The following is a 22148-nucleotide window of genomic DNA, read 5'->3' on the forward strand; positions in this document are numbered from 1 at the left end:
TGAGACAATGGAAACGTGAAGAGGGGGCAAAGAAGCAATCCAATTGTGAGTCTCCGAGTGGATTACAGACAGCTGCAGCCTCTCAAGGCTGTCTCTGTAAAGGCTGCATTACCTCCTTGTGCGAGCCGTTTCACACTGAAGCCCTCTTCTCCGCCTCCGATTGCGGGAAACCCGCATTATTGCGTTCGACAGAGTGTCTCAAATGAAGCCATAAGTCCCTGGTACCAGGTACATATATGCATCAATGCAACCATGAGCAAGGTACGATCGTGGAGCGACAGACAGCGCGGGTTAGGATTTGCTAGTATGAATATAACGTTCGGGGGTTCGATCCCCGACAGCCCAATGAAAGTCAAAGCCCTTTTTGTTTTTGGTGCCTTTTTTCCCCTTAATGGACCAGCTCTTTTACAAAATTGTGATGGCTGCTCGATCTAGTAAATTGCAGGAGCCTGGCAATGCATTCCAATCGTATAGCTGCAAAGTACTCCTCTTTGCCATCATGACTGCCTTGCACCGTTAAGCAGTCTTTAGAGACATCACACGTTATCACATGCATGCACATGCCGTAAATTTACAAATTTCTGCTCGCCGCCTCTGCCAAGATTGGTGCCTGGGGCGGCAGGAGGGCGCGCCTGATCTGGCCGGGGCTGTGCCAGCTGGCACCAGGCTGGAGCTGCTGCTCACTCAGCTTAAATGACTCTACAATTACCTGTGTCCCTCTTGCACTCCAAATATCTCACACCCCACATGCTGATCCACCCACTTGAAGGTTGTCAACCAACATTCGAGTGCACATGCTGAGACAATGAGATAACCAGTCCATGGCGGAAAATGGCTTGTAATGCATGTGCAGGGAGAGTGGCAGAGCATGGTGAGAGCGCACGATGCAGATGCATGGCATGGCACGTGCTTTGGGCCACGTGTGTGTATTCATTAGGCCACGTGACAAGGAACCCGCCTAGGAGCTAGGGCACCTGGGAATCTGCGCAAACAGCATAAGTGTGCACGTTCGTGAGCAGTCTGTGATCAGTTGAAGTAGTGAAGTGCCTCTGCCTGTGTTGTTCGAAATGTGCACCTCTGAAGAATTTCCGACAGCGTGCAATCACAAAGGCTGTCGTGCAAGCCTTGTAACTGTTATACAATGCAGACATCCCATCCATCTGGGTGCACTGATTCAGCACCCATGGCACACTGGCAGCTCAGCTGGCAACGCAGCAGGTCAGTAAAGCTGCTGGCAACAGCCTGGGCTTCAACTAGAATATCTGATAATACCGTACATGGCTCAAATGCATGAGCAGCCCAGCAAGCAACCTTGGCAGATGTCAGTCGACTGTGGCACTTTGGATCGCAGCGGCGGCTCTGGCAGCAGCGAGCGGCTCTGGCCCGAAGAGTGCTGCAAGGAACTTGGCAGAGGCCTTGAGGTGACGCAGCAGGCCGTGCTTGTAGTCAACATACACGATGCCAAACCGCTTCGTGTACCCATCTGTTACAGGCACCAATAGGAACTTGATGAGCACAAGATATAATGTGCAGCAATGCCAGCAGCAATTGCCACATTAAGCACAAAAGAGACAGATTGCTGAAGAGACATAGAAATTTTTTGCAGGTGACGTTCACCTATGGCAGAGCAAAGGGCATGGGGAGTTTTAAATTTCCACTGACGCTCAGCTGTGCACAAAACAAGCGCATGGTAGGCTGTAAGCATCTGCATGTTGCTTGGCATTCTTGTCTGCATGCGGTGGGTGTGAAGAGGGCTGACAATTTACCCGCCCATTCAAAATTATCAAGAATCGACCAGGCGAAATAGCCGCGGATGTTGACCCCATCCTCTGTCACTGCCTTCATGGCTTCCGCCAGGTACTCCTGCAGGCAAAGCAGCACAGCCCAAGTCCTTCAGGCGGTCCTTCACACCGCCTTCATTTTCCTCACAGCAACACCACACTCTGCACACGAGTGAATGCGATGCCCTGAGGAGCACGTTTGCAAGAGCCTCGTCCTGTTGCAACCCCTGATCTCTGCGGTGGCCCCGAGCCAACACACACATACGCCGCAGGCAGTGAAACTTGCATTCATAGACCAAGGTCTTTACTTGCATTGAGTTCCGCACCAGACCACTTGCTGGAGCGGCCTCACGCATGAGGCGGAGCATGTTGAAGGCAGGTAGCCTTCCCTGACAGCCAAGCAAAACCTCTGGGAGCTAATATTGGGCACCTACCCAACACCAGCACTATGTTGGTCCCTATAGGAAGTGAGGTGCAATGTTGGCACCCATCCTCCCCAAGATGGCCCACAAAGGAAACATCAGCTAAGAGCACAGGAAGCACTGTACCTGGTAGTACTGCAGCCGGAAGGTGTCCTCCAGCACAGCAGGGAACGCCGCGTCGTCCTCGCCGGGGGCATCGCAGCCGTTCTCCGTAACCCAGATTTCTGGCGCCCCGTAACGGCGGTGCACATACGCCAGCAGCCGCCGGAAGCCCCACGGCACTGCCAGCAGCCAGTCTGAGTCGGCCTGCTTCCCGATAGCCTGATCAGGCACGCACAGCCATGCATCCAGTCAGCCACACCCCCGCCTGATCAGGCTCGCTTGCATGGCCACTAAAGCTGTGGCACTTCATGCACAGAAACTCTTCTTCACTGTGCTGCGCAGCTGCTCTTCAAGGCACACAGGACTGATTAACACCAGCCTGTCCACAGGACCAGCAAAGTCATCACACTGCCTTGCCACGATGATATGCCTAAGAATGATTGTCCAAGACTCCAGTACAATGAGAAGCAAAAGCTACAATGACTTCTCAGTTGGTGCAGAGCATCAACAGCTGGAGAAGAAGGCCTCACAGCCGCACCTTGCCATTGCGCTCGGTGTGTGCGGAGAGGCCGGTGGGGACAGCTTCCTCGTCGTGGGAGATGTATCTGGAAGTGTAGTGGTTCAGCGCAAAGTAATCTGCGCTGCCCTTGAGTGAGGCGCGCTGCTCGGGCGTGAACTCTGGCAGGTCAGTGATGCGGGATCGGACGGAGGCAGGATAGTCTCCCAGAAAGATGGGGTCCGCGTAGATGCCCAATATGAAGTCCAGATTGCGCTGCGCTGCCTCCTGCAACAGATTAATGGGGCATGTGAGGAGTATGTCAAATGGATAAAAATGATCTTGTTGCAATGGCGTGTGGGCCTGACCCAGGCAAGGCAAATCAAAAGTAGGCATGTTGCTGCATGGCCCAATGGCAACTGAGCAGCTGGTATTGTCATCAGGAAGACTGCCCTTCCTGAAGACATCAGTGGCAGAGCACAGTAGATGTTTACACGATTTTGAGGTCATGGGAAGGAGGCCTTAAAGAGAGAAGCAGCAGCTTGAACATGAAGGAAGATGCAGCTTGGGAGGGGCACCTTGTCGGCCACGGAGCTGGTCATGGGTTCCGACCACTCGGCATTGAGGTTGATGCTGATGTTGCCCTGGGGTACCAGCGCGCGAAATCGCTCGACAGCCGCCGCATGTGCCAGCAGCACGTTGTGCGTCACCACCCAGGGCTCCCTGGCCGAGTCCCCCTCCGCGCACATGCTCCTGTCAGAGCACCGCCCTGCATTCCCACCAAGTCTTCGAGTTTTCCCCTTGAGAGTATTAGTGTTCATCCTGGGCCTTGAACCAACATGATAGAGTCCCTGCCCAAGCAATCCAATGACAAGGTGGTCTCCTGCGTGGTGCAAGAGATGGCCGTCCGACATGTCACTTGGCCCATGCAGGTTAGTCATTGAATCCCTTGGGATTTCAGTGGTTGGTCTCATCACAAGGTAGCCTTTTTGCCATTGCAGGTTGGATTCAGGTTTGATTAACATGCGCAGAACATGGCAGAGAGCTGCAAGGCACCTGGCGCATGAATGCCCATTCCGTATCCAATCCAGATGAAGCTCCAGGGCTCATTGAAGGTAGTCCAGAAGCTGACCCTGTCCCCAAATGCCTTGAAACACACCTCTGCATAAGCGGCAAAGTCCTTTATGCTCTTGTCGCTCAGCCACCCACCATACTTGTCCTGCACATCCACACATCCTCACATGTTGACGGTCCGCTCAAGTGTTCTTTGGGTACCAGGGAGATTGAAAAGAGCATTGTTATGTGAAGCTGTGTGGCGTGCCTGCAGGGCTTGCGGCAAGTCCCAATGATAGAGCGTAACATGAGGCTCAATGCCGGCAGCCAGCAGAGCGTCAATCAGCTTGCTGTAGAACTGCACCCCTAGCTTGTTCACCTGCGAGGACCAAAATTCTCAATCTCTCACTCTCCCCCCTGCTCATCATATCGTGGCAGTTCTTGCCATCAATCGTAAATCTGCAGGGAACTCAGGGCCCACGGCATCTTCACGACTGCGTATTTTGTCAGACTGCCCAGCATGCCATTGTCCTGGCTTTGCAGCTCCTAGTATAGTATACTGTTGGTAAGTCATATGCGCGCACCCGGCCGGTGCCCTGGGGCAGGATGCGCGGCCAAGAGATGGAGAAGCGAAACACTTTGACGCCCAGGGACTTCATTATGGCGATGTCGGCCTCATAGCGGTGATAAAAATCTACGGCGACGTCCCCAGTGTGCCCTTGCGCTGTCTTGCCTGGTGTGTGCGAGAAGGTGTCCCAGATTGACATGCCCCGGCCGTCCTCCTTGTAAGCTCCCTCCACCTGTTGGCCGAGGGGCCACATGCATGCTTTCCTTGAAGCTTACTTCAGGGAATGATAGAACGCTCATTGGATTGTTCAAAGGCGCCATGTAATAAGGTGGACTGGGAGCTGGCATTCAGACACCTGATATGCTGCTGAGGCCACTCCCCATGGAAATTTGGGTTTCTGTGCACTCATCTTTGTCCTCGAAACCTACATAGAATGCAGCGGATCCAAGAGCGCTTAAATAGCTCACCATGCTCATTATACAACCAAGTGAGACTTGTCCAAGTGTATAGTACAAGCAAGCAAGATCAAGCCACATACCTTTCGCAACACTATGTAAGTGGCCACCAGGACAGCGCAGAGAGTGATTAATTTACATATCAGTGGTACTTTCCGCTGCCTGGAGTTGAAGTTGACCATGCCTGTCATTTCAGGCCGTGGTCAAGGGAGAATTTACATATATTCGCTGATAGGATAACAGCTTAACAGGCGGACCAATCCTCAAACACTTGGGAGCGCAATGTCCATTTTACTGCGGTAGTGTTAGCAAGACATTGTGGCCGTGTACAGAATATGCTCACCCAGTCAGAAAAGGAAATCAAGGCACTCGGGATGTGTGAGCGACTAATCACACTCTGACAGGTTTTCCATGCCATGCAACAGCACGAGCATAACACTAAGTGCCATCGGTCCAAATCAATGCATGGCTCGCTCAATGTTGGCGTACGCCTTCTTAGCGTTGGACACTCAACTCGAGTGCTTCAAAGTTTAAGTGGATGAAGAGAATTAATGACGCCTCTGCGGGAGAAGTGTTATTTCAGCGCCTCAACGTCACTGGTGAGTAAACGTTCAGACAACAATCTTCCATTGTCGCATTGTTTGCCACAAAGTCCAAGGAAAGGCACGTGCCAAAAGGATCACATAACCAGTTTACGGGACATTTACGGTGAGTCTGGAGTTTGGCCGAGATGGAACCAAGGAAGGCAAAAGGGTGCGATCTTGAGGGGCATGGATGCAGCATCGTTGGCAATTGGGCCCTGAAGATATTTTCGTATATTGAGCTCTTGATCGCAGACCATCTTTGCCTGATTTTATCCAGAATACCCTCTGGAGTTCGATGGAAAAGGTTGGGCAATACTGCAAACTTGCACGGAGACATGTGGGCTTTTGGCTGTGTGACACACATTGATAGAGGTGAAAACTCCCTGCAATGTATTTCTGGCAGAAAGAGCTTGCATCCATTAATTTTCAGAACATCAGCAGGATTACCCGTGCCGAAAGAAATTGTCTAAAACTTCCGGTAAACATGGCTTATGCTGGACGATGTGGATATTTAGGATTTCTGATGTCTAACATGCAATACCCTTTTGTCGTATCTGGTCCTGACAACAACCCTTGAAGCGTCTCTCAATGCTGGGAGTACACCGGGTGGATGGAGAATAACCAGTCCTGCGTGGAGTTAGGCTGCAGTTATCTGCGCAAACTGCTGAATTGTTCTGTATAAGCGTTCAAATGTTGGAATTCGACGCCTGAAGGCTTCTCAGCAGCTGATTTGGCTCCCACTTGAAGCAGGGCATGCCAGGATCACCTTCGGAGCACGCAACGGCTGGCAGATCCGTGCCACCACGCACACGCAGCAGCAGAGATCTAGCCAGCCGCAAATTGCGATCAGGCACCACGATTCCTGACTCTGGAGACACTCTTCAAACCTTGGTGGCTGCCCCTGCCACATCAGGGCCGCGGAGGGACCGCGAAGACGGTGCGTGGTTCCCTCCATTTACAGGAATGGGACTTGCCTTGTGGGATCGTGTACTGCTCGACCGCGTCACATTCACCTACAATGCAGTCCTGGCGTGCATGCTCTGCATGCATCAATCAGGACAAGAAAATTGTGAGTGACAGGAGCGCGTTGCGGAGGTTGCCTGGGAAAACTGCCTGTAAGGTACTGCACACAAGTGTCGCGGCTTCTGAGAGTTGATGTATATCTGTGTCCAGGCAAGTGGCCCCATGAGGCGTCAGGAGCTTTGCAGCATGGAAGCGAACATCTGGATGACCGGCATTGGAGGAGCGTGGCGGCATCCACCGAAGACACAGACATGATTGACAAAACAGGTGGGTACATTTGCTTCTTCTCACTGTCCAAACGTGCCGCGTAAGTGCTCCATGCACGCCCAGCACAAGTGCAGCTGGTGATTGATCAGCTCAGCTGCGCCTGATGACAGGCCCAGACGACGAGGCAGCCGCAAATCGGCGGGCGCGGTCCCTGTCAAATCTGGCGTCAACCTCATCTGAGGCGCGGGGGAGGCGCGCCAGCAGCGCGCATGCCAATCCTACATTGGGCCTCTCCAGGCCTGCGATATCATTTGTGAATGGGCTTGCAGCGCCAGGGCAGCCAGCAGCCGAGCAGCAGGGTCACTCGGAAGGGCCCCATCCCACGGACATCGACGCGCCTGCACTGCCAAAGCTGAGGGTGCACCCGGCCTCCGCACCGCCGGTACGAGTGGCCACCACGAGCAATACAGACATCGGCCCTGCAGAGGCTGGGAGCCCCACAGACAGCACAGCAGCGGGAGCAGCGGTTGGGGCCAAGCCGCGGCTCACGCGCTCGGCCGCACATGTCGATCCGGCCCAGAAGGGGGCGAAAGCGGGCGATGCGGCAGCTCCGGATTCCGGTCAGCCCGGCTCGCCCCCAGCGGGGCCTGTGCGGGTGCTGCCTCAGCGCCAGGGCCTGCACACGCCCAGGGGCTCAACTGCAGTAAGCCCGCTGGGGCAGAAGCCGACCGGCGCCAGTCAGGCTCCCGGGGAGGACGGCCTCCCTCCGGGACCGGGGGGACCGTCTTCGCCGCGCGCGCGCAGCTCCAGCGGCCCGCACTCGCCCCGCTCGCCCCGCGTCGTCACCTCTGCCACCGACCGCAAAACCCGCGCAGGTGCGGCTTTCCCCTGCGCCTCTTGCAATCTGGACTCAGCAGACCCTGTCGCTAAATGCTGTTTGTTCATGCAAGGCAATGTATTTGTTCCTGATGCCCAGTGGAGGCTGGGTAGTTTTGGTTGGACGGTAGGGAGGCAGTGCGTGTTGTTTTGGTTGCAGAGCTGACGCTGCTGTCCTGATGCGGTGAGTGCAGATGCAGAGGCGGCCAAGGCGGCAGCTGACCTGGAGGCGCAGGCGAGGGAGCAGGAGCACAAGGAGGAGATCCTGCAGCGGGCGGCGGACATCCGCGCGGCGAGGGACGCGGCGGCGCGGCCGCTGCCGGCTGCGGCCGAGCCCAAACGCACCAAAACACACAGGGACTTCCTCCTCGAAGAGATGGCCTGGCTCGCCAAGGAGTTCCAGAAGTGCGCCAACCCCTCAACCCCTGATTTCCTTGTGTCTACTCACAACAGCAGTCAATGCCTTGTTGTCTGACAAGTGTCCATATTTCAAGTGCGTCCTTTGTCCCTACCGTGAGGTAAATTGAGTATGAGATTGGAGGGTTGGGTTGCACAGAGAGCGGAGCTGGAAGATGAAGCAGGCAAAGAAGTACGTGCGCGCTGTGGTGCGCTCCAATATGGACGTGGAGTCGCGCGCGGTCGTGCGCCAGAGGGAGGCCGAGCTCGCAATCCGCCGCCGGGCTGCATGGATCGGCAAAGAAGTCCGCCTCTTTGTCTCCCGTCACATCTCATTTCCAATGCCACCAATCGCAAATTACACTCATGCAACACCTGCCAATTTATTGACTTGTGCTGTGCTGCTGACATGGATGGCGCATGATGCTTGGGTGGATGCGGTGTGCGCAGGTCATGCAGTTCTGGAAGAAGGCGGAGCGGGTGGTGGCGTACAAACAGCAGAGCGTGGTTGACGCGCGCAAGAAGGAGGCCATGGACAAGCACCTCTCCTTCCTGGTCGGCCAGACCCAGAAGTACTCCAGCCTCCTCGCCCAGCGCCTGGCAGCCAACGACCAAGACCTCCCCGCCCTGCTCTCGCCGCCACCGTCCCGCCCCATACCTGCCAGCAATGCCGCCGCGCCACCGGCGCCTGCCCCGGCTCTGCTCGAGGGCCCCAGCGCGTCTGACCGAAAGCCAGATGCAGCCGCGGCAAAGCTGGCCGCGGCGGCTGGCAACGGTGCGCGGCCGGCAGCGCCGGGATTGCAGGGGCAGTTGGGCGCGCCGGAGAGGAGCAAGGCGGCTGAGACCAGCAGTGCAGCGCTTGCCGAGCCACTGGCTGACGGCAGCGGCGCAGGCGAGGAGGATGAAGAGGAGTTTCAGGTGGAGACAGGGATGGAAGATGATGACGATGACGAAGCCACCCTGGAAGAAGAGGAGGCATGCTTCTTACTACCGTAAAGGATTTCAGTGTTTTGGTCCTCACAGTGGTTATTGATTGTCCTGGGGCTTTCTTATTTTGTGGTGGCATTTGCAGTAGAATGGTTGCTGGCACTTGCCTGGATCTCTACTGTAGTTCCTGTAGTTGGGCAAGGTTGATAAGTCATGGGTAATCTTCAACTTCTGCTGCAAGGAAGTGTGACTGGGCGTGCCTACGTCCCTTCATTGCTGTTCCTCAACATATGGTGGTGTTCTACAGGCTCTGGCGCGCGAGGCAGGCGAGGGTGAGGACGAGGAAGGGGAGCTATCAATGCTGAATGACGAGGCAGACATGCCCCTGGAGCAGCTGCTGGCCCGCTACGGCTTTGTCACAGGCAACGATGCAGCAGAGGCGGCCGAGGACACCCCACCAGCCGCAGGGGTAGGCAGTGCAGGTGTGGCCCCTTCCTTCCCTTTCCATTTCTTTGGCACCACTGCACTATTTCTCTCCTCTAGCACACAGCGCCTGCAATTCTGGCAAAGCATCAATGAACATGCAAGGCCTGAGCTCTTCCGGCGATGAATCTGGTGCAGGAGGTGGGGATGTGAAAATGGCAGAGAGTTCGAGAGGCATGGGAATTGCTGCGCCGTCTGTAAAGTCAGAGGAGCACACCAGTGAGGCAGAGAGCGGCAGTGAGCATGACCATTCCAGTGCAGACGAGGGGCCGCCAAGCAAACGGCGGCGGACTGATGAGGGCGTAAGAGACTTGGCAAAAATCATGACAGGTGCAATATCCAGCCACCTGAAAGAGCTTAATCCAGCTGTGATCCATTGCTGGTGCAATGCGCAGAGCAGAGATGGCATGTGCAACTGGAAAAGTTCGGCGCCCTTTGTCGCAGCTGTACAGATTGACTTGTGAGGCCTTCATGCAATTCAGGCCATGAGAACGATCCTGCTGATCTCATAGAGTGGTGGTTGATGGGTTCTGTGGTGGTTTCCATTATGCGCTAATTGTCTCAGGGATGGGCGGTCATGTTTCTGCAGGCCAGGAGAGCGAGGCAGCCGGGGATGGAGACTATGCATCTGAGGGCAGCGGGGACGACGATGAGGCCACGTTGGAGGAGGAAGATGCCATGGCTGCCCAGGACGGAGCTGATCGCGCGGTGCGCTATCCTCCTACACACTACAATTGCATGCTGCTGATCCTGAATGCCTTGCATGCCTGGCGGTGACTGCAGCTGAAGACACCCTGTTGTCCTGCCCCATCAGTTATCCGCTTGTCAAAGGGAAATGCTTTCATGGGCTTGGCAGGTGTTAAGTGTTGTGCACACCTGGTCGATTGCAGCTCGAGGCTGCTTGTCAGTCCTGCCTCGGTTGCCAACATGATAATCAAATTGTTTGGGGGTGGATGCTCTGTGGTGGGGCTCTGGACAGAAGCTGAGGTGTTGTGGGCTGCTGGATATACCAGGCGGAGGAGGCGGCAGAGGCGGCAGCACTGGCGGACGAGGCAGACATGCCGCTGGAGCAGCTCCTGGCGCGCTATGGTTATGTCATGGGCAACGATGCAGATGAAGACAGCAATGGCCCCAGTGACATGGACGTCGATGGGGGAAAGGCAGACCAGCCCGCTCAGGCAAGCTCAAAGGAGCCTTCAGACACCGCAGGTGCCAAGGCTACGGCGCCGCCAGGTGCCACGGCCGTCACAGACGCAGGTGAGGCATCACCAGGCACCTTGGAAAGCTATGCATATTGCTGCACCTTTCGCAGTCGAAAGAGGCCTCAGCGCATCAATCGGGATTGCTACCCAGTGGGGTAAACTGAAGAGGCCAGAAAATTTTGAGGGATGGTCACCGCACTCTGGTGGACGCCCTGTCTAGCTTTTTGAACAGTTGTTGACGTGTTGCGCGCGAATGCAGATGAGCCAATGCCGTCGGCCTTCCCGTCAACACTAGCAGTGCCGCCTGAAAGTCAGACCACCGCCGCAGCGCCGTCAGAGGGCATCCCTGTGTCTGCAGCGCCTGAAGAGGCCGCCGGCCCTTCCGCGCCAAGCCTGGCAGCAAAGGAGGACGCCAGTGAGTCGGCCGCCGCCGGCCCCTCCGCGCCAAATCTGGCGGCAAGGGAGCAGGCTAGAGGGAACGCTGCTGAGGACGCGACAGGTGACGAGGCACTGACTGAGCTGGAGAGGGAGGCCCAGGGGGCGGAGCGGCTGGAGGGCGTCGCTCGGCTGGCATCCCAGGTGCAGCCCAAGGGCCACACCCTCGACAGTGCCGGCGTGCACATCCAGGCAAGCCACGCTCTGCCTGGTCTTAAGTCTGCACAGAGTGTTGCATCACGGAAGCAGTCTTTATCTCATCCATGCCTGACGCTCCACTGCTACTCTGGAACGGGTGGAAATGAAAGCGCGCTTGGGACGCAGCATTCTGTTCCAACATGGACTGCCGCAGACAGTGCAAACCTTTTCGAGAACATCTTTCAGCACTATGTGACAATCTAACTATCATTCTCTTGCGCTGACTCTGAGGCAGAGTGTTTCCTTGCACATTTGTTCATGTGTCCTTCTGGAGCCATTAAAGCATTGCTACTACTCATCTCAGAGCTGAGGGGACTGTCGTGACTGACCTGTGCCAGGCAGGAGTGCTCAGCGCGGTGTGTTTGCGTTTGTCGCGCAGGTACCGTTCCTGCTGAAGGGATCACTGAGGGAGTACCAGCACGTGGGGCTGGAGTGGCTGATCACCATCTACACGCGTCGCCTGAACGGCATCCTGGCCGACGAGATGGGCCTCGGCAAAACCATCATGACCATCTCCCTGCTCGCCCACCTTGCCTGCGAAAAGTGCGCTGCCACATTCTCAAAGCACCTGACACTGCACCAGCCAAGGTTCTGCCAGTTATTGTGTCACGAAGAATGTAATCCATGTCCCAGTCTCCTCTCTGCCATTACCCATGCATGAAGCCGTTCGTGTGCATGTGGAATGGGCATCTGCTTAAGAGGGAAATCCTGGAATTCTTAGATTTCCTTCTTGGGAGAACCAGTCAATCGTCAGGGATTGTCCCTTTTGCAAGTTCCCCTGTGATGGCGGATGCCTCTGTTGTCGTCAGAACACTATGCGGGGAGGTGAATTACAGTATGTCTGGAAGTTCAAATCCAGATAAGCCGTCTGTCTTGTAGCATGTCATTCAGACAGGAAGGTAGTCGATATGCCTGGAAGGATATGAGCAGTGAGTGCGCATGCAGGGGCGTGTGGGGCCCGCACCTGATAGTGGTGCCGACGAGCGTGATGCTGAACTGGGAAGTGGAGTGCAAGAAGTGGTGCCCCGCCTTCAAGCTGCTCACCTACTACGGCAGCGCCAAGGAGCGCAAGGCCAAGCGCCAGGGCTGGTCCAAGCCCAATGCCTTCCACATCTGCATCACCTCCTACACCCTCGTTCTCCAGGTCACACCCTGCGCTGTCACCTTGCCAGGCTCATTTTTGCCCGATTTTGAAGGTTGCCTGCCAAATCAGTCCTGAGACAACTGCACATAGATTACTCTCTTCCTGCAGGTCACACGCTGCTTCTACACTGCCAGGCTGATCCTGTTCCATCTTTTCAGAACATGACTCTGGTACCAGATTCTTAGAACTAGCTTATTTTAAACAGCAGGCTTTCAAGCGCCTCTTGATGAAAGTGGTCTTGAGGAGATTCTATCTTTCAATGACTGACTGTGGAGTTTGGCATGCGCATGCACGGTGTAGCTACACATTTCCAAAGGCATGGAAAGCAATTATACCTTGTGAGTTGAGATCTGATGTGTGTCTGGGGTTGACTGGTGCAGGACGCAAAGATGTTCCGGCGGAAGAAGTGGAAGTACCTGATCCTGGACGAGGCACACATGATAAAGAACTGGAAGAGCCAGCGGTGGCAGACGCTGCTCAACTTCAACTCGCAGCGCCGCCTGCTCATCACTGGGACGCCCCTGCAGAACGACCTCATGGAGCTCTGGTCCCTCATGCACTTCCTCATGCCACAGGTGGCCCCCCTTCCTCCCCCTGTCATATTGTAACCCAGCTGGACCTTCAGGCATCAGCTCACCTCTGTGAGACAATCTGTCATGTTCCATGCAATGCATGCACACAGGCAGGCATGCAAAGAGATGCCTGGCTCGGGACATGCCTCAAGTGGCTTGATTTTCATTGATGACCCTCCCAGTGTCGAGGTGCGGGCCTGAACAGTTTGTGCTGACATCGTCATGCTGTGACTCTCGTGCAGGTGTTTGCCAGCCATGCGCAGTTCAAGGACTGGTTCTCCAACCCGCTGACCGGCATGGTGGAGGGGCAAGAGGCAGTCAATAAGGTGTGCTCCCCTTGCATACCCTCACCTTTTGCACATCACACACCTCGCATATCGGATCCTGCAGGCCGTCCGATGACTTCTCACCATGTACTGGTTCCTGCCAGTTATTAGGGCGTCAAGAGCTTTGCCAACCTTACGGAGACGCGATATTCAAATGGGATAGCTTTTCTTGCACAATTGAAAGTGGCAAACAGCTTGATATTGATTGCTCCTAGTTTGCTTGTGATCATACTACTTGCAGACCCTAGGCTGGTGGAGGAAAGTGTTTATACTGAGCACCTTGTCCACGGCTGACTGGGTCTAGGTTGGTTTTAGGAAGTCATACAAGGGGTAGTGTCTGTAGCAGCCTTGATCAGCAACTTCTCTGCAGACGCACCTTGCCTTCTGAGCAGGAACAATATTTAATACAACAATACTGTGCATGCTTGAAACAGGCGCTGGTGGAGCGGCTGCACGGCGTGCTGCGGCCATTCCTGCTGCGGCGGCTGAAGAGCGAGGTGGAGAAGCAGCTGCCGGGCAAGCACGAGCACGTGGTGCGCTGCCGCCTCTCCAAGCGCCAACGCACGCTGTACGAGGACTACATGGCCTCCTCCGACACCGCCTCCACCCTCACCTCCGGCAACTTCCTGGGCATCATCAACGTCCTCATGCAGCTGCGCAAGGTCCGCTGTTCCCTCCGTCCGAGCCCACGCCCACCACTCCTCCCTAAATTGAGACAGTACTTCATGCATGTACCGGCAGCGTACACTAGCACGGTCTTGCCGAGGCACCTACACATGCATGAGGAGCAGGGCTACTTTCACGATGTCTCAAGCAGCACAAAAAGGAGCATGTCAGTTCAATGCTCTGCTTTCAACCCTGTTAGAGCAGCACAAGGGCAGCGCATGCTCACAAAGCACGTGTCCCTCGTTTCACCAAAGCCTCTAACAACTGACATCAACCCACAACTCCGAGTACATTACGTGCTGTTCTGCAGGTGTGCAACCACCCGGACCTGTTCGAGGGGCGGCCCATCGTCTCGGCATTTGACATGGTGGGGGGCCTCAGCGCGCAGCTGCCCTCAGCGGTCGTGCGCGCCAGCGAGGGCTCTGTCTGGGACCATATCGATCTTGGAGAGCTCAACCTGCTGCCCATCCAGCATGAGGCCATGAGCCAGTGGGAGGCCCAGGAGGTTCAGGTGGGCGCTCATGCCCGCCTCTCCCTTTCCCTGGAACTTCCTCTCCCATTTCTTGCACTGATTTGCATGGGATTAGAAGCCATTGCTTGTCAGCAATTGCATGACTAAGGTTGTCCACAGAGCGACGGTGCTGACTTGCCTCCTGTTTGGGCGAGGCACTGACAGACAAGGTGTGGAAAGACCGGGTTGCTGAAGGTGCCGGCAATATGTGTGCAGGTGCTGCAGACGCCAAAGCAGCTGATAGAGGAGCTGAACGCCTCTAAGGCTGAGCAGCGTGGCGACCAGAGCGGCCTCAGCATATCTTTTGTGGTGAGTAATGGCTTTCTGCATGCAAAAGATCTCATTTTTATGTCCTTTTGAGTCATTACCTCCCGCACACACCACATGCTACTCTTCCTAGGCCTTGAGTTGCTGCCACAATTTGCAATATATCCTTCAATACGGAGAATGGGAAAGCTTTGCTGAAGGGACACTCCTATTCCTTCAAGTGCGCAAAGTGACACTGTGCCCCTCTGCTGTCACAGGCCACTTTGGAGGGCGCGCCATCACAGGGCCTGGTGCACGCGGTGGCGGCATCACTGCGCGACCTGCGCCGGCGGCGGGCCGAGGCCGCGGCGCAGCGCCGAGCGCTAATGGCGGCCGTGAACGAGCGCCGCAGCCGCCAAGCGCCGCTTTTTGGGCGTGACCTTGTGGAGGCTGTGCGCGTGGAGCTGCCTGTTCACCAGGTCCATGTCATCAAACAGCAGGTGCGCTGTCGCTCTTATGCAGAATTTTGTGTTCTCCTTTGGGCATGTGACTCTAAACATATTTCCAGATGTATGGGGAGATTCTGGCGGTCATGAGGGCATTTGCAGAAAGTGATGACCGGATTCTGCGGGAGTTGTGACCCACAGAAGCTGGCCATCCATTTGTCAGCTCTTAGAAGTGGGATTGCAACCTGCCATCTGACTAAGTGGCGTCTTTTGAGCAACAGCCAGCTGGTGGTGAAGATCTAATGACTTGATGTCTGGCTTTGCAGAGGGGGCGCCACCTGGACTTTGCGGATGCTGTAGCCGATGCAGTCCAGACGTGCCAGATGCGCGCAGAGCAGCTGGATGACGAGTTGAAGACCTTCATGTTCGTCATCCCCAGGGTGCAGCTCGACCTTATTTTCACATGTTGAGACAAGCTGGCTGCAGCTAAGGAAACTATCATCACACAAAAATTCCAACATGTACCCTGCATTAGCAGACCGTGTCACTTGGCCAAGCACAAAGATTGCGTCCTTGCCTCGCAAACTTTGCAGTGCATGGCAGACTGCAGGGCATGCAGAGCACCATGCCAGTGATCTTCTCACGGGAACAGGCATCAGAAGCTTCAACAGCTTGTGGGAAGTTGCGGATCCTTGTTACTATTGCAAGATTGTGATTGTCCCCTGCCATGCTACAGGCGCGGGCCCCCCCGCCAGAGATATGGTGCAGCCGTCCGGACCCGAGCGCAGTCGCAGAGGCGGCCGCGCGCGCGGCGGCGCTGCAGGCGGAAGTCTTTGCGCGATCAGCGCCCCTGCGCACGGCCATCGTGCGGCAGCAGCTCTTCTTCCCCGACCGGCGGCTGATCCAGTTTGATTGCGGCAAACTGCAGGCACGGCCTCCCATGCCTGAGTACGGCTGTATCCATGCCCCGTGACCTTTCCGCACAGGAAACTGCACACTAATTTTGCGATCGGCCCTTTGCCAGTTGTCCCTTCAAACGACAGTCACCCAATTGTACTCTTTGCAGGCCTGCCCTTCGCAACAACTCTTTTTAGGGAAACGTGGGAAACGCTCCTGGCTAGCACTGTGTCACGTCTGAAAGGTTTCTGACACTTTAATGCAGGAGTTGGCGGAGCTGCTGCGGCGGCTGAAATCTGGCGACCACAGAGCCCTCATCTTCACCCAGATGGCGCGCATGCTTGACATCCTGGAGGTGGGTTACCCTTCCCCGTCACCTCTCACACCGCATTAGCCTTGAGCATCCCACGCTTGCTGATGAGTTTGATCCCTTGCAGTGTGCACTGGTGGTGCACAGCGGAGCAGACACTGAAACGCTTCCCGACACACATTCAAGATGGAAGAGCTTTTGATTAGTGGCTGAACAGAATTCAATCAATGGGACATGCCGAATTGCATCTGTTTGCATCAGCACAATGATGGGCTGACGATGGTGCCTGGCATTGCACATTAGGTGTTTCTGAACCTGCACGGCTACAGCTACCTGCGCCTGGACGGCACAACCAAGCCCGAGCAGCGCCAGATCCTCATGCAGCGCTTCAACACCAACCCCAAGCTCTTCGTCTTCATCCTTTCCACGCGCTCCGGCGGCGTCGGCATGAACCTCACGGGCGCCGACACCGTCATCTTCTACGACTCTGACTGGAACCCAGCCATGGACGCCCAGGCACAGCCCCCTCATCCCCTTACTTGGAAACACTGTCTCGTTGGTGTCTGGATGCTTGAATCCGGTCCTACTGAAACTCTGGATTCCTGAACTATCATCAAACTCTTCAGTTGAGGTCCTTTCATCATAGCATTGCCACAGCAAGCCACTCTTACTGGCAACCTGCATTCAGTTTGGGTTGTGGACAGTGGTGTGTGTCTGAGCATCCGCCTGCATCTTTTGCATGTTTTCATCAAGCAGTGCCCCCAACTGGCTTACAAGAAGGCCTGGATTCCCTCAACATGTTCCTGACACAACTCCTGAATCGACTTACGTTGGCTGGATCTCCAACAGATTGCAGCGGCTGATGTATGTGACAATCTGGTAAAGAGACTGCAGCCTGAATGTGCTCGGCCGGCTGCGCAGGCACAGGACAGGTGCCACCGCATCGGGCAGACGCGTGAGGTGCACATCTACCGACTGGTGAGCGAGCGCACCATCGAGGAGAACATTCTGACCAAGAGCGACCAGAAGCGCCAGCTGGACCATTTAGCCATCCAGTCCGGCGGCTTCAACACCGACTTCCTCCAAAAATTCAACCCCCGCGAAATCCTCGGCCTGCAAGGTGTGCTTCACCCCTCCCAGGCTTTGCAAATGAGCTTCACGAATGAACTGGATGGTTCCCCCGCCCTTGCTTCTTTGCTGGTCTGGGCTGGTTTCATCCATGGTCTAATATGGTATTGAACCACTTCTTATCATGGTCATGCCATTCAAAATTCAAAGTACAATTCCGTCTGAGACGGACCAGATGTAGAGGCCATCTGGGTGTGCTAAATAGCGTAGCCAAGTCTTACAATCAGTGATTGAATGAGTTGTTGTGCACTCTCAGGGGCTCCCACAGCTGCGGCCGGGCCAACGAGCGGGGGCATGTCGGAGGAGGAGGTGCAGGCGGCGCTGCGCAGCGTGGAGGACGAGGGCGATCGAGCCGCCGCGGCCGCGCTCGAGCGCGAGACGGCCGACGAGCTCGCTGAGTTCTCCGCCGAGCCCGCGCCGGCTTTGGCCCCCGATGCGGATGCCGAAGCCGATGAGGACGCCGAGGACGGCGATGACACCAGGTTGCGCTTCTGCATGCATGTTTGGGTGTATCTCCTGGGTGCAATGGTGGTGCCGCCCGATTGAGGGGTGCTTGGAAGAGAAGATATTTATAGCCTCACCTAGGATTCCCACCTTTTGATACAACAATCTTCCTTTGTCACTAAATTCACGTAGAACAGTATACATTTCATCTAAGTATATGTTTGTCATGCTCTCCCCTTTGGACTAGTGGGCTGAAGGAGACTGTTCATGAATGAAATAGGCAGAAGAGAATGGGTGTGAGCACAAGTGCTGTGCCTCATCGTGGTTGCTGTGCGAGTGGCAGGGGGGCGGCGGCCTCCGGCGCGGAGGACGGCGCGGTGGCGGCGGCGTCGGGCGCGGCGAGCCAACCGAGCAGCGAGCTGCCGCTGGTCAAGGCGGAAGAGGTGGATGCAGACGACGACGCGATCATGTCGGATGTGGCGGCGCTCGCGCACGGCGGACAGAGCGCGGACCCCGTCGCCAACCTGGAGAGCGCGCTGCGGCCCATCGAGCGCTACGCAGTCCGCTTCCTAGAGGAGGTGTGCATTGTCCTCCGTGCAAAGGAGCACTTGTCTGGCTTCTTGCCACGGGCAGAAGGTCACGTGCTCTTCACGCAGTTTTTCATACTCCTAGATGCGTGTATCTGAGTGGACTCACCTTTCTCATGTTCGGATCGAAGAAGCCGCTGATTTGATATTGAAGTTTCAAAGGGCATGAGGCTCGTCAGCTTGTTGCTTCGGAATTAAAGGAGCTCCAGTGAAATGGTTAGGATGGTGAGGGAGAGCGAGTTGGGCTGCGCAGGTCGCCCCATCACGGCTGGATGTGGAGGCTGCGGCTGCCGCGGTGGAAGCAGAGCTGGATGCGCAGGAGTGGAACATGCAGGAGATTGAGCGCATCCAGGAAGAGCAGGTTTGATGACGCCCAGCCAACATCCTTATGTCCAATTATGTCCAATAACATAACCACAGTACGCTAAAATGGCCGCACCGCAGCCACTGAAACCTGAAAATCGTAGAGCCTGTCGACCTCAGCAAGATGTGTCAGAATCACAGTCTGTTCCCCGCGAATTAGATGTATTCTAACATCTGTGAGGTGGTGTGTGCAGGAAGCCGAGATAGAGGAGGATGCAGAGGCGACGCGCGCGGTTGACTGGGACAAGGCGGCGGCGGACGCGGCCTACAGGGCGCAGGTTGAGCGCGCCCAGGAACGCCAGCGAATCCTGCAGGAACAACTGGCGCGCGAGGTGAGACCCCATTGTGCTCTCTCTGCTATCAACACTGACTACCGTGCCTACGATGGTCTGGGTGTTACTTAAGTTCTGTTAGTCCAACAATGGCCGGAAATGGGGCAGCCTTTATGTCTGCAGATTTCCTTTGGGCATCAACACCGTGCCCCTTTCTGATGATCTTTGGGCAGGGTGCTGATGGGTGATAGTTCTTTACATTACTTTTTGGCAAAGTTGGACACCTAGCTCTCTTCAGTTTGCCCGGGAACACATGAGGAGTCTGGGAGACAGTTATGGATGCCCATGTCTTCCTTTAGTGCTACATGCTAAGGGCTGTGTGGTGGCTTTAGGAGGCGGCAGCGGCGGCTGCAGCCGAGGCGGCGGCATTGGCGTACGAGGCGCGCGTGGCGGAGACGGGGGCCGCCAGCAGATCGGGCGGGGCCGTTGGTAAGAAGGGCTACAAGAAGGCTCGCATCACTGCCACGCGGTCGATGGATCCTGAGGAGGCCGAGTCTGCCCTGCCCAGCCCCCGACCCACCTTCAGCAGGTTCGGCTCAACTTCAGATCACCTCGCGGTCTTGATGTTCCACATTGATGCCTGATTTTTGAAGTGGGCACCGCATCAAAACTCATGAGGAAGGCAAATTCAGGCACCTCTTGTCGCCCCAAACCTTGAGAGAAGTGAAATCAGTGTCAGTCTTCTTGAGACGTCGCACCAGGGGCTTTTATGCAGCTGAAAGTGCCATTTGTCTGCTGCAGACAGTAGAATTTGCAACTTTTTTTGCCCCCTATCCATTCAAAGGGACCTTCATATTGCTCCTCTTGTTCCCGTACTCGTGCATGCTTGGCATGCGTTCTGACAGCATGCGGAAGAACTGACGGGATGCTCTGCTCGCGCGCCGCACAGGAAGCGTGCGCGGACGGCGCGCGGTCGCGTGGTGGTGCGGCCCAAGTGGCCGGGCGAGGACGACACGGGCGGCAGCAGCCCCGACCCAAGCGAAGCCTACAGCTCCGCAGACGAGGCCAGCCACGCCGGCTGGGGCGGTGCGTGCAGTGTCACATTCCTGCAATTGTTGTTTGCCCTTTGCCAGTCCCTCCTGCTGCCATTCCTTGCAGCTATGTCTATGCGATCAAATTTCTGCACTCACAATTATCAGTGGGAGCCACAGCATCTCGCTCATACAGCCGCATTCCCATTCCCATTGCAAGTCTAGGGCCTTCATTGTATTGGGTGCTGCCACATCAAACTGATACAATGCAAAGCCAAGAGTTGCTGTCAAGCACCTTTATCTTGATGAGCTTCGCCCGTTGAGCGCGACACTGCGAATGTGACTTCAGGGAAGTGTTGTGAAGGTACAGGGTATGGAGAGGGGCAGAAGCGCGTGCGGTACGAGCAGCAGCAGCCGAGCCCTGCTCCGTTGCCGGGGATCAAGGTGGAGGGCGGCGGCAATGGCCGGCCTCGCAGCCGCTTCAGCGAGGCGCCCCCCGCGCGCCTCGGATTCCCACAGCACTTCCAGCGGCCTCCCACCGGTGCGCGCATCCTGGACCTGCTCTCTCCACCATGTGAATATCCTAGGCTCATAAGACCCCTGTCGCCATCCTCACTTCCTCCACATGAGACTCTACAACGCATTTGGCGGCCACAAAAGACACTGCAAATTTCTCCAATGCATTCTGCTCTACATTGTAGAGATGCTGCATTCTCCACCTGGTTGACTGAGCTTTGCATATGAGTTTAGTACACGTTATGTCCATGATGTTTCCTCATAAATTTTGCAAAGAATAAAAAGGTTCTGAAATGCAATACTGTGCCATTTCACAGGGGCAGCCATGCCTCAGCCGGGCCCCTACCGCGGTACACCAGTTGCGGCCCCTGTGTCGCCGCAGCCACACACGCCACGGCCATACAACACTGCGCGCAAGTATGCCACGGTGGGGCAGCTGCGGCCTCCCCAGCACACCTGGATCCCCTGGGACGTGTCAGAGGACGTGGTAAGCTTCTGATCTTCTTCCTTCTGCCCTAGAATGACGCATATGAAGTACATTCAAGGCGCCCCTTTCCTCACGCAGCCCTATGCATGCCCCGTTACTATGAGCTTTATATACTTGGATAGTCCTGTACATACACTGTGACGCAGTCCAACAGGAGTCCGCCCCAAAGACATTGTTGGTGCGCGGTGGGACTGACGTGGATGGCGTTTGGCAGGTGCTGGCAGCGATGGTGGAGGAGGCGGTGCAGGAGGGGGTCAGCAGAGGGAATGGCAACGGAGCGCAGAGCCAGCAGCTGGGGCGAGCCGTCTGGGAGCTCATCAGCACCACCCTGGCAGCCGGCGCTGCCGCCCTCACCGTCAACGCAGCCGCCGCCGCCCGCCAGGCGGTGATCACCCTGTACCCAATCCCATGCATGTCACCACTTTTACCTGAGCATTCAGCAGATCTCCAGACTCAAGAGGTGCCTCTAGAGCCGCCAATCTTGTGTCATCAGCTGGCCTTTCACCAGTTTGGAGCGTGAATTTTGCTCCTGCGTGGTGCATGCTCTGTCAAAGGGGGTGCTGACAATATTAAAGGTTCTACACCATTGTTGGCAAGGCTGGATTGCTGAATCTGGCTCTCCTTGTGCTGCAGTCCAAGTTCCGCTCACCGGAGCAGTGCTGGGAGCGGTACCAGATGCTGCTGGCAGCCCTGCAGGGCAGCCGCGCTGCCGGCATGTTTGTGCCGGCACCTGCCGCCGTGCCGCAAATCCGGCCGACCCCGGTGTCGCCGCTTGTGCCTCAGCCTGCGCCCGCCTATTCCACACCTCTCATCCCTGCATCAGCACCCCAACAGCTGGCACCCCTTGCCGGCCCGATCCCGCAGTCCAGCGCCCCAAGCAGTGCTCTGGCAAATGGGCTGTCCATAAGCAGCCCGGCAATGAGTCTTGGGCAGCCCCAAATGCAGGCGCAGCCCGCGGCTCAGCTGCCTGTGGCTTCAGCAGCGTCTCCAGTTA

At 56.1% G+C, this 22148-nt stretch overlaps 2 protein-coding genes across 2 annotated transcripts; one reads left to right on the forward strand and one right to left on the reverse strand.

Moving 5' to 3' along the window:
- Nucleotides 1–1322: 1322 nt before the first annotated feature.
- COCSUDRAFT_38560 lies at nt 1323–4831 on the reverse strand (the record flags this gene model as incomplete). The annotated part of the gene is made up of 9 exons (XM_005643270.1): nt 1323–1483; nt 1767–1863; nt 2330–2524; nt 2844–3089; nt 3380–3570; nt 3858–4020; nt 4123–4233; nt 4439–4654; nt 4778–4831. 9 exons carry the CDS (start codon nt 4829–4831, stop codon nt 1323–1325), a joined length of 1434 nt encoding a protein of 477 aa, XP_005643327.1.
- A 3040-nt stretch (nt 4832–7871) lies between these two features.
- Nucleotides 7872–17400, forward strand: COCSUDRAFT_221 (hypothetical protein; the record flags this gene model as incomplete). Its single annotated transcript, XM_005643271.1, has 18 exons — nt 7872–7972; nt 8124–8268; nt 8414–8607; nt 11335–11400; nt 11554–11751; nt 12154–12352; nt 12733–12927; nt 13167–13250; nt 13685–13912; nt 14227–14316; nt 14593–14777; nt 15153–15243; nt 15446–15559; nt 15856–16067; nt 16241–16244; nt 16294–16371; nt 16630–16881; nt 17254–17400. Coding segments are annotated over 18 exons (2583 nt in total), but the record flags the coding sequence as incomplete, so codon positions are not given.
- Nucleotides 17401–22148: the final 4748 nt, after the last annotated feature.

This window comes from Coccomyxa subellipsoidea, assembly GCF_000258705.1.
Source record: "Coccomyxa subellipsoidea C-169, whole genome shotgun sequence".
NCBI lineage: Eukaryota > Viridiplantae > Chlorophyta > Trebouxiophyceae > Coccomyxaceae > Coccomyxa > Coccomyxa subellipsoidea.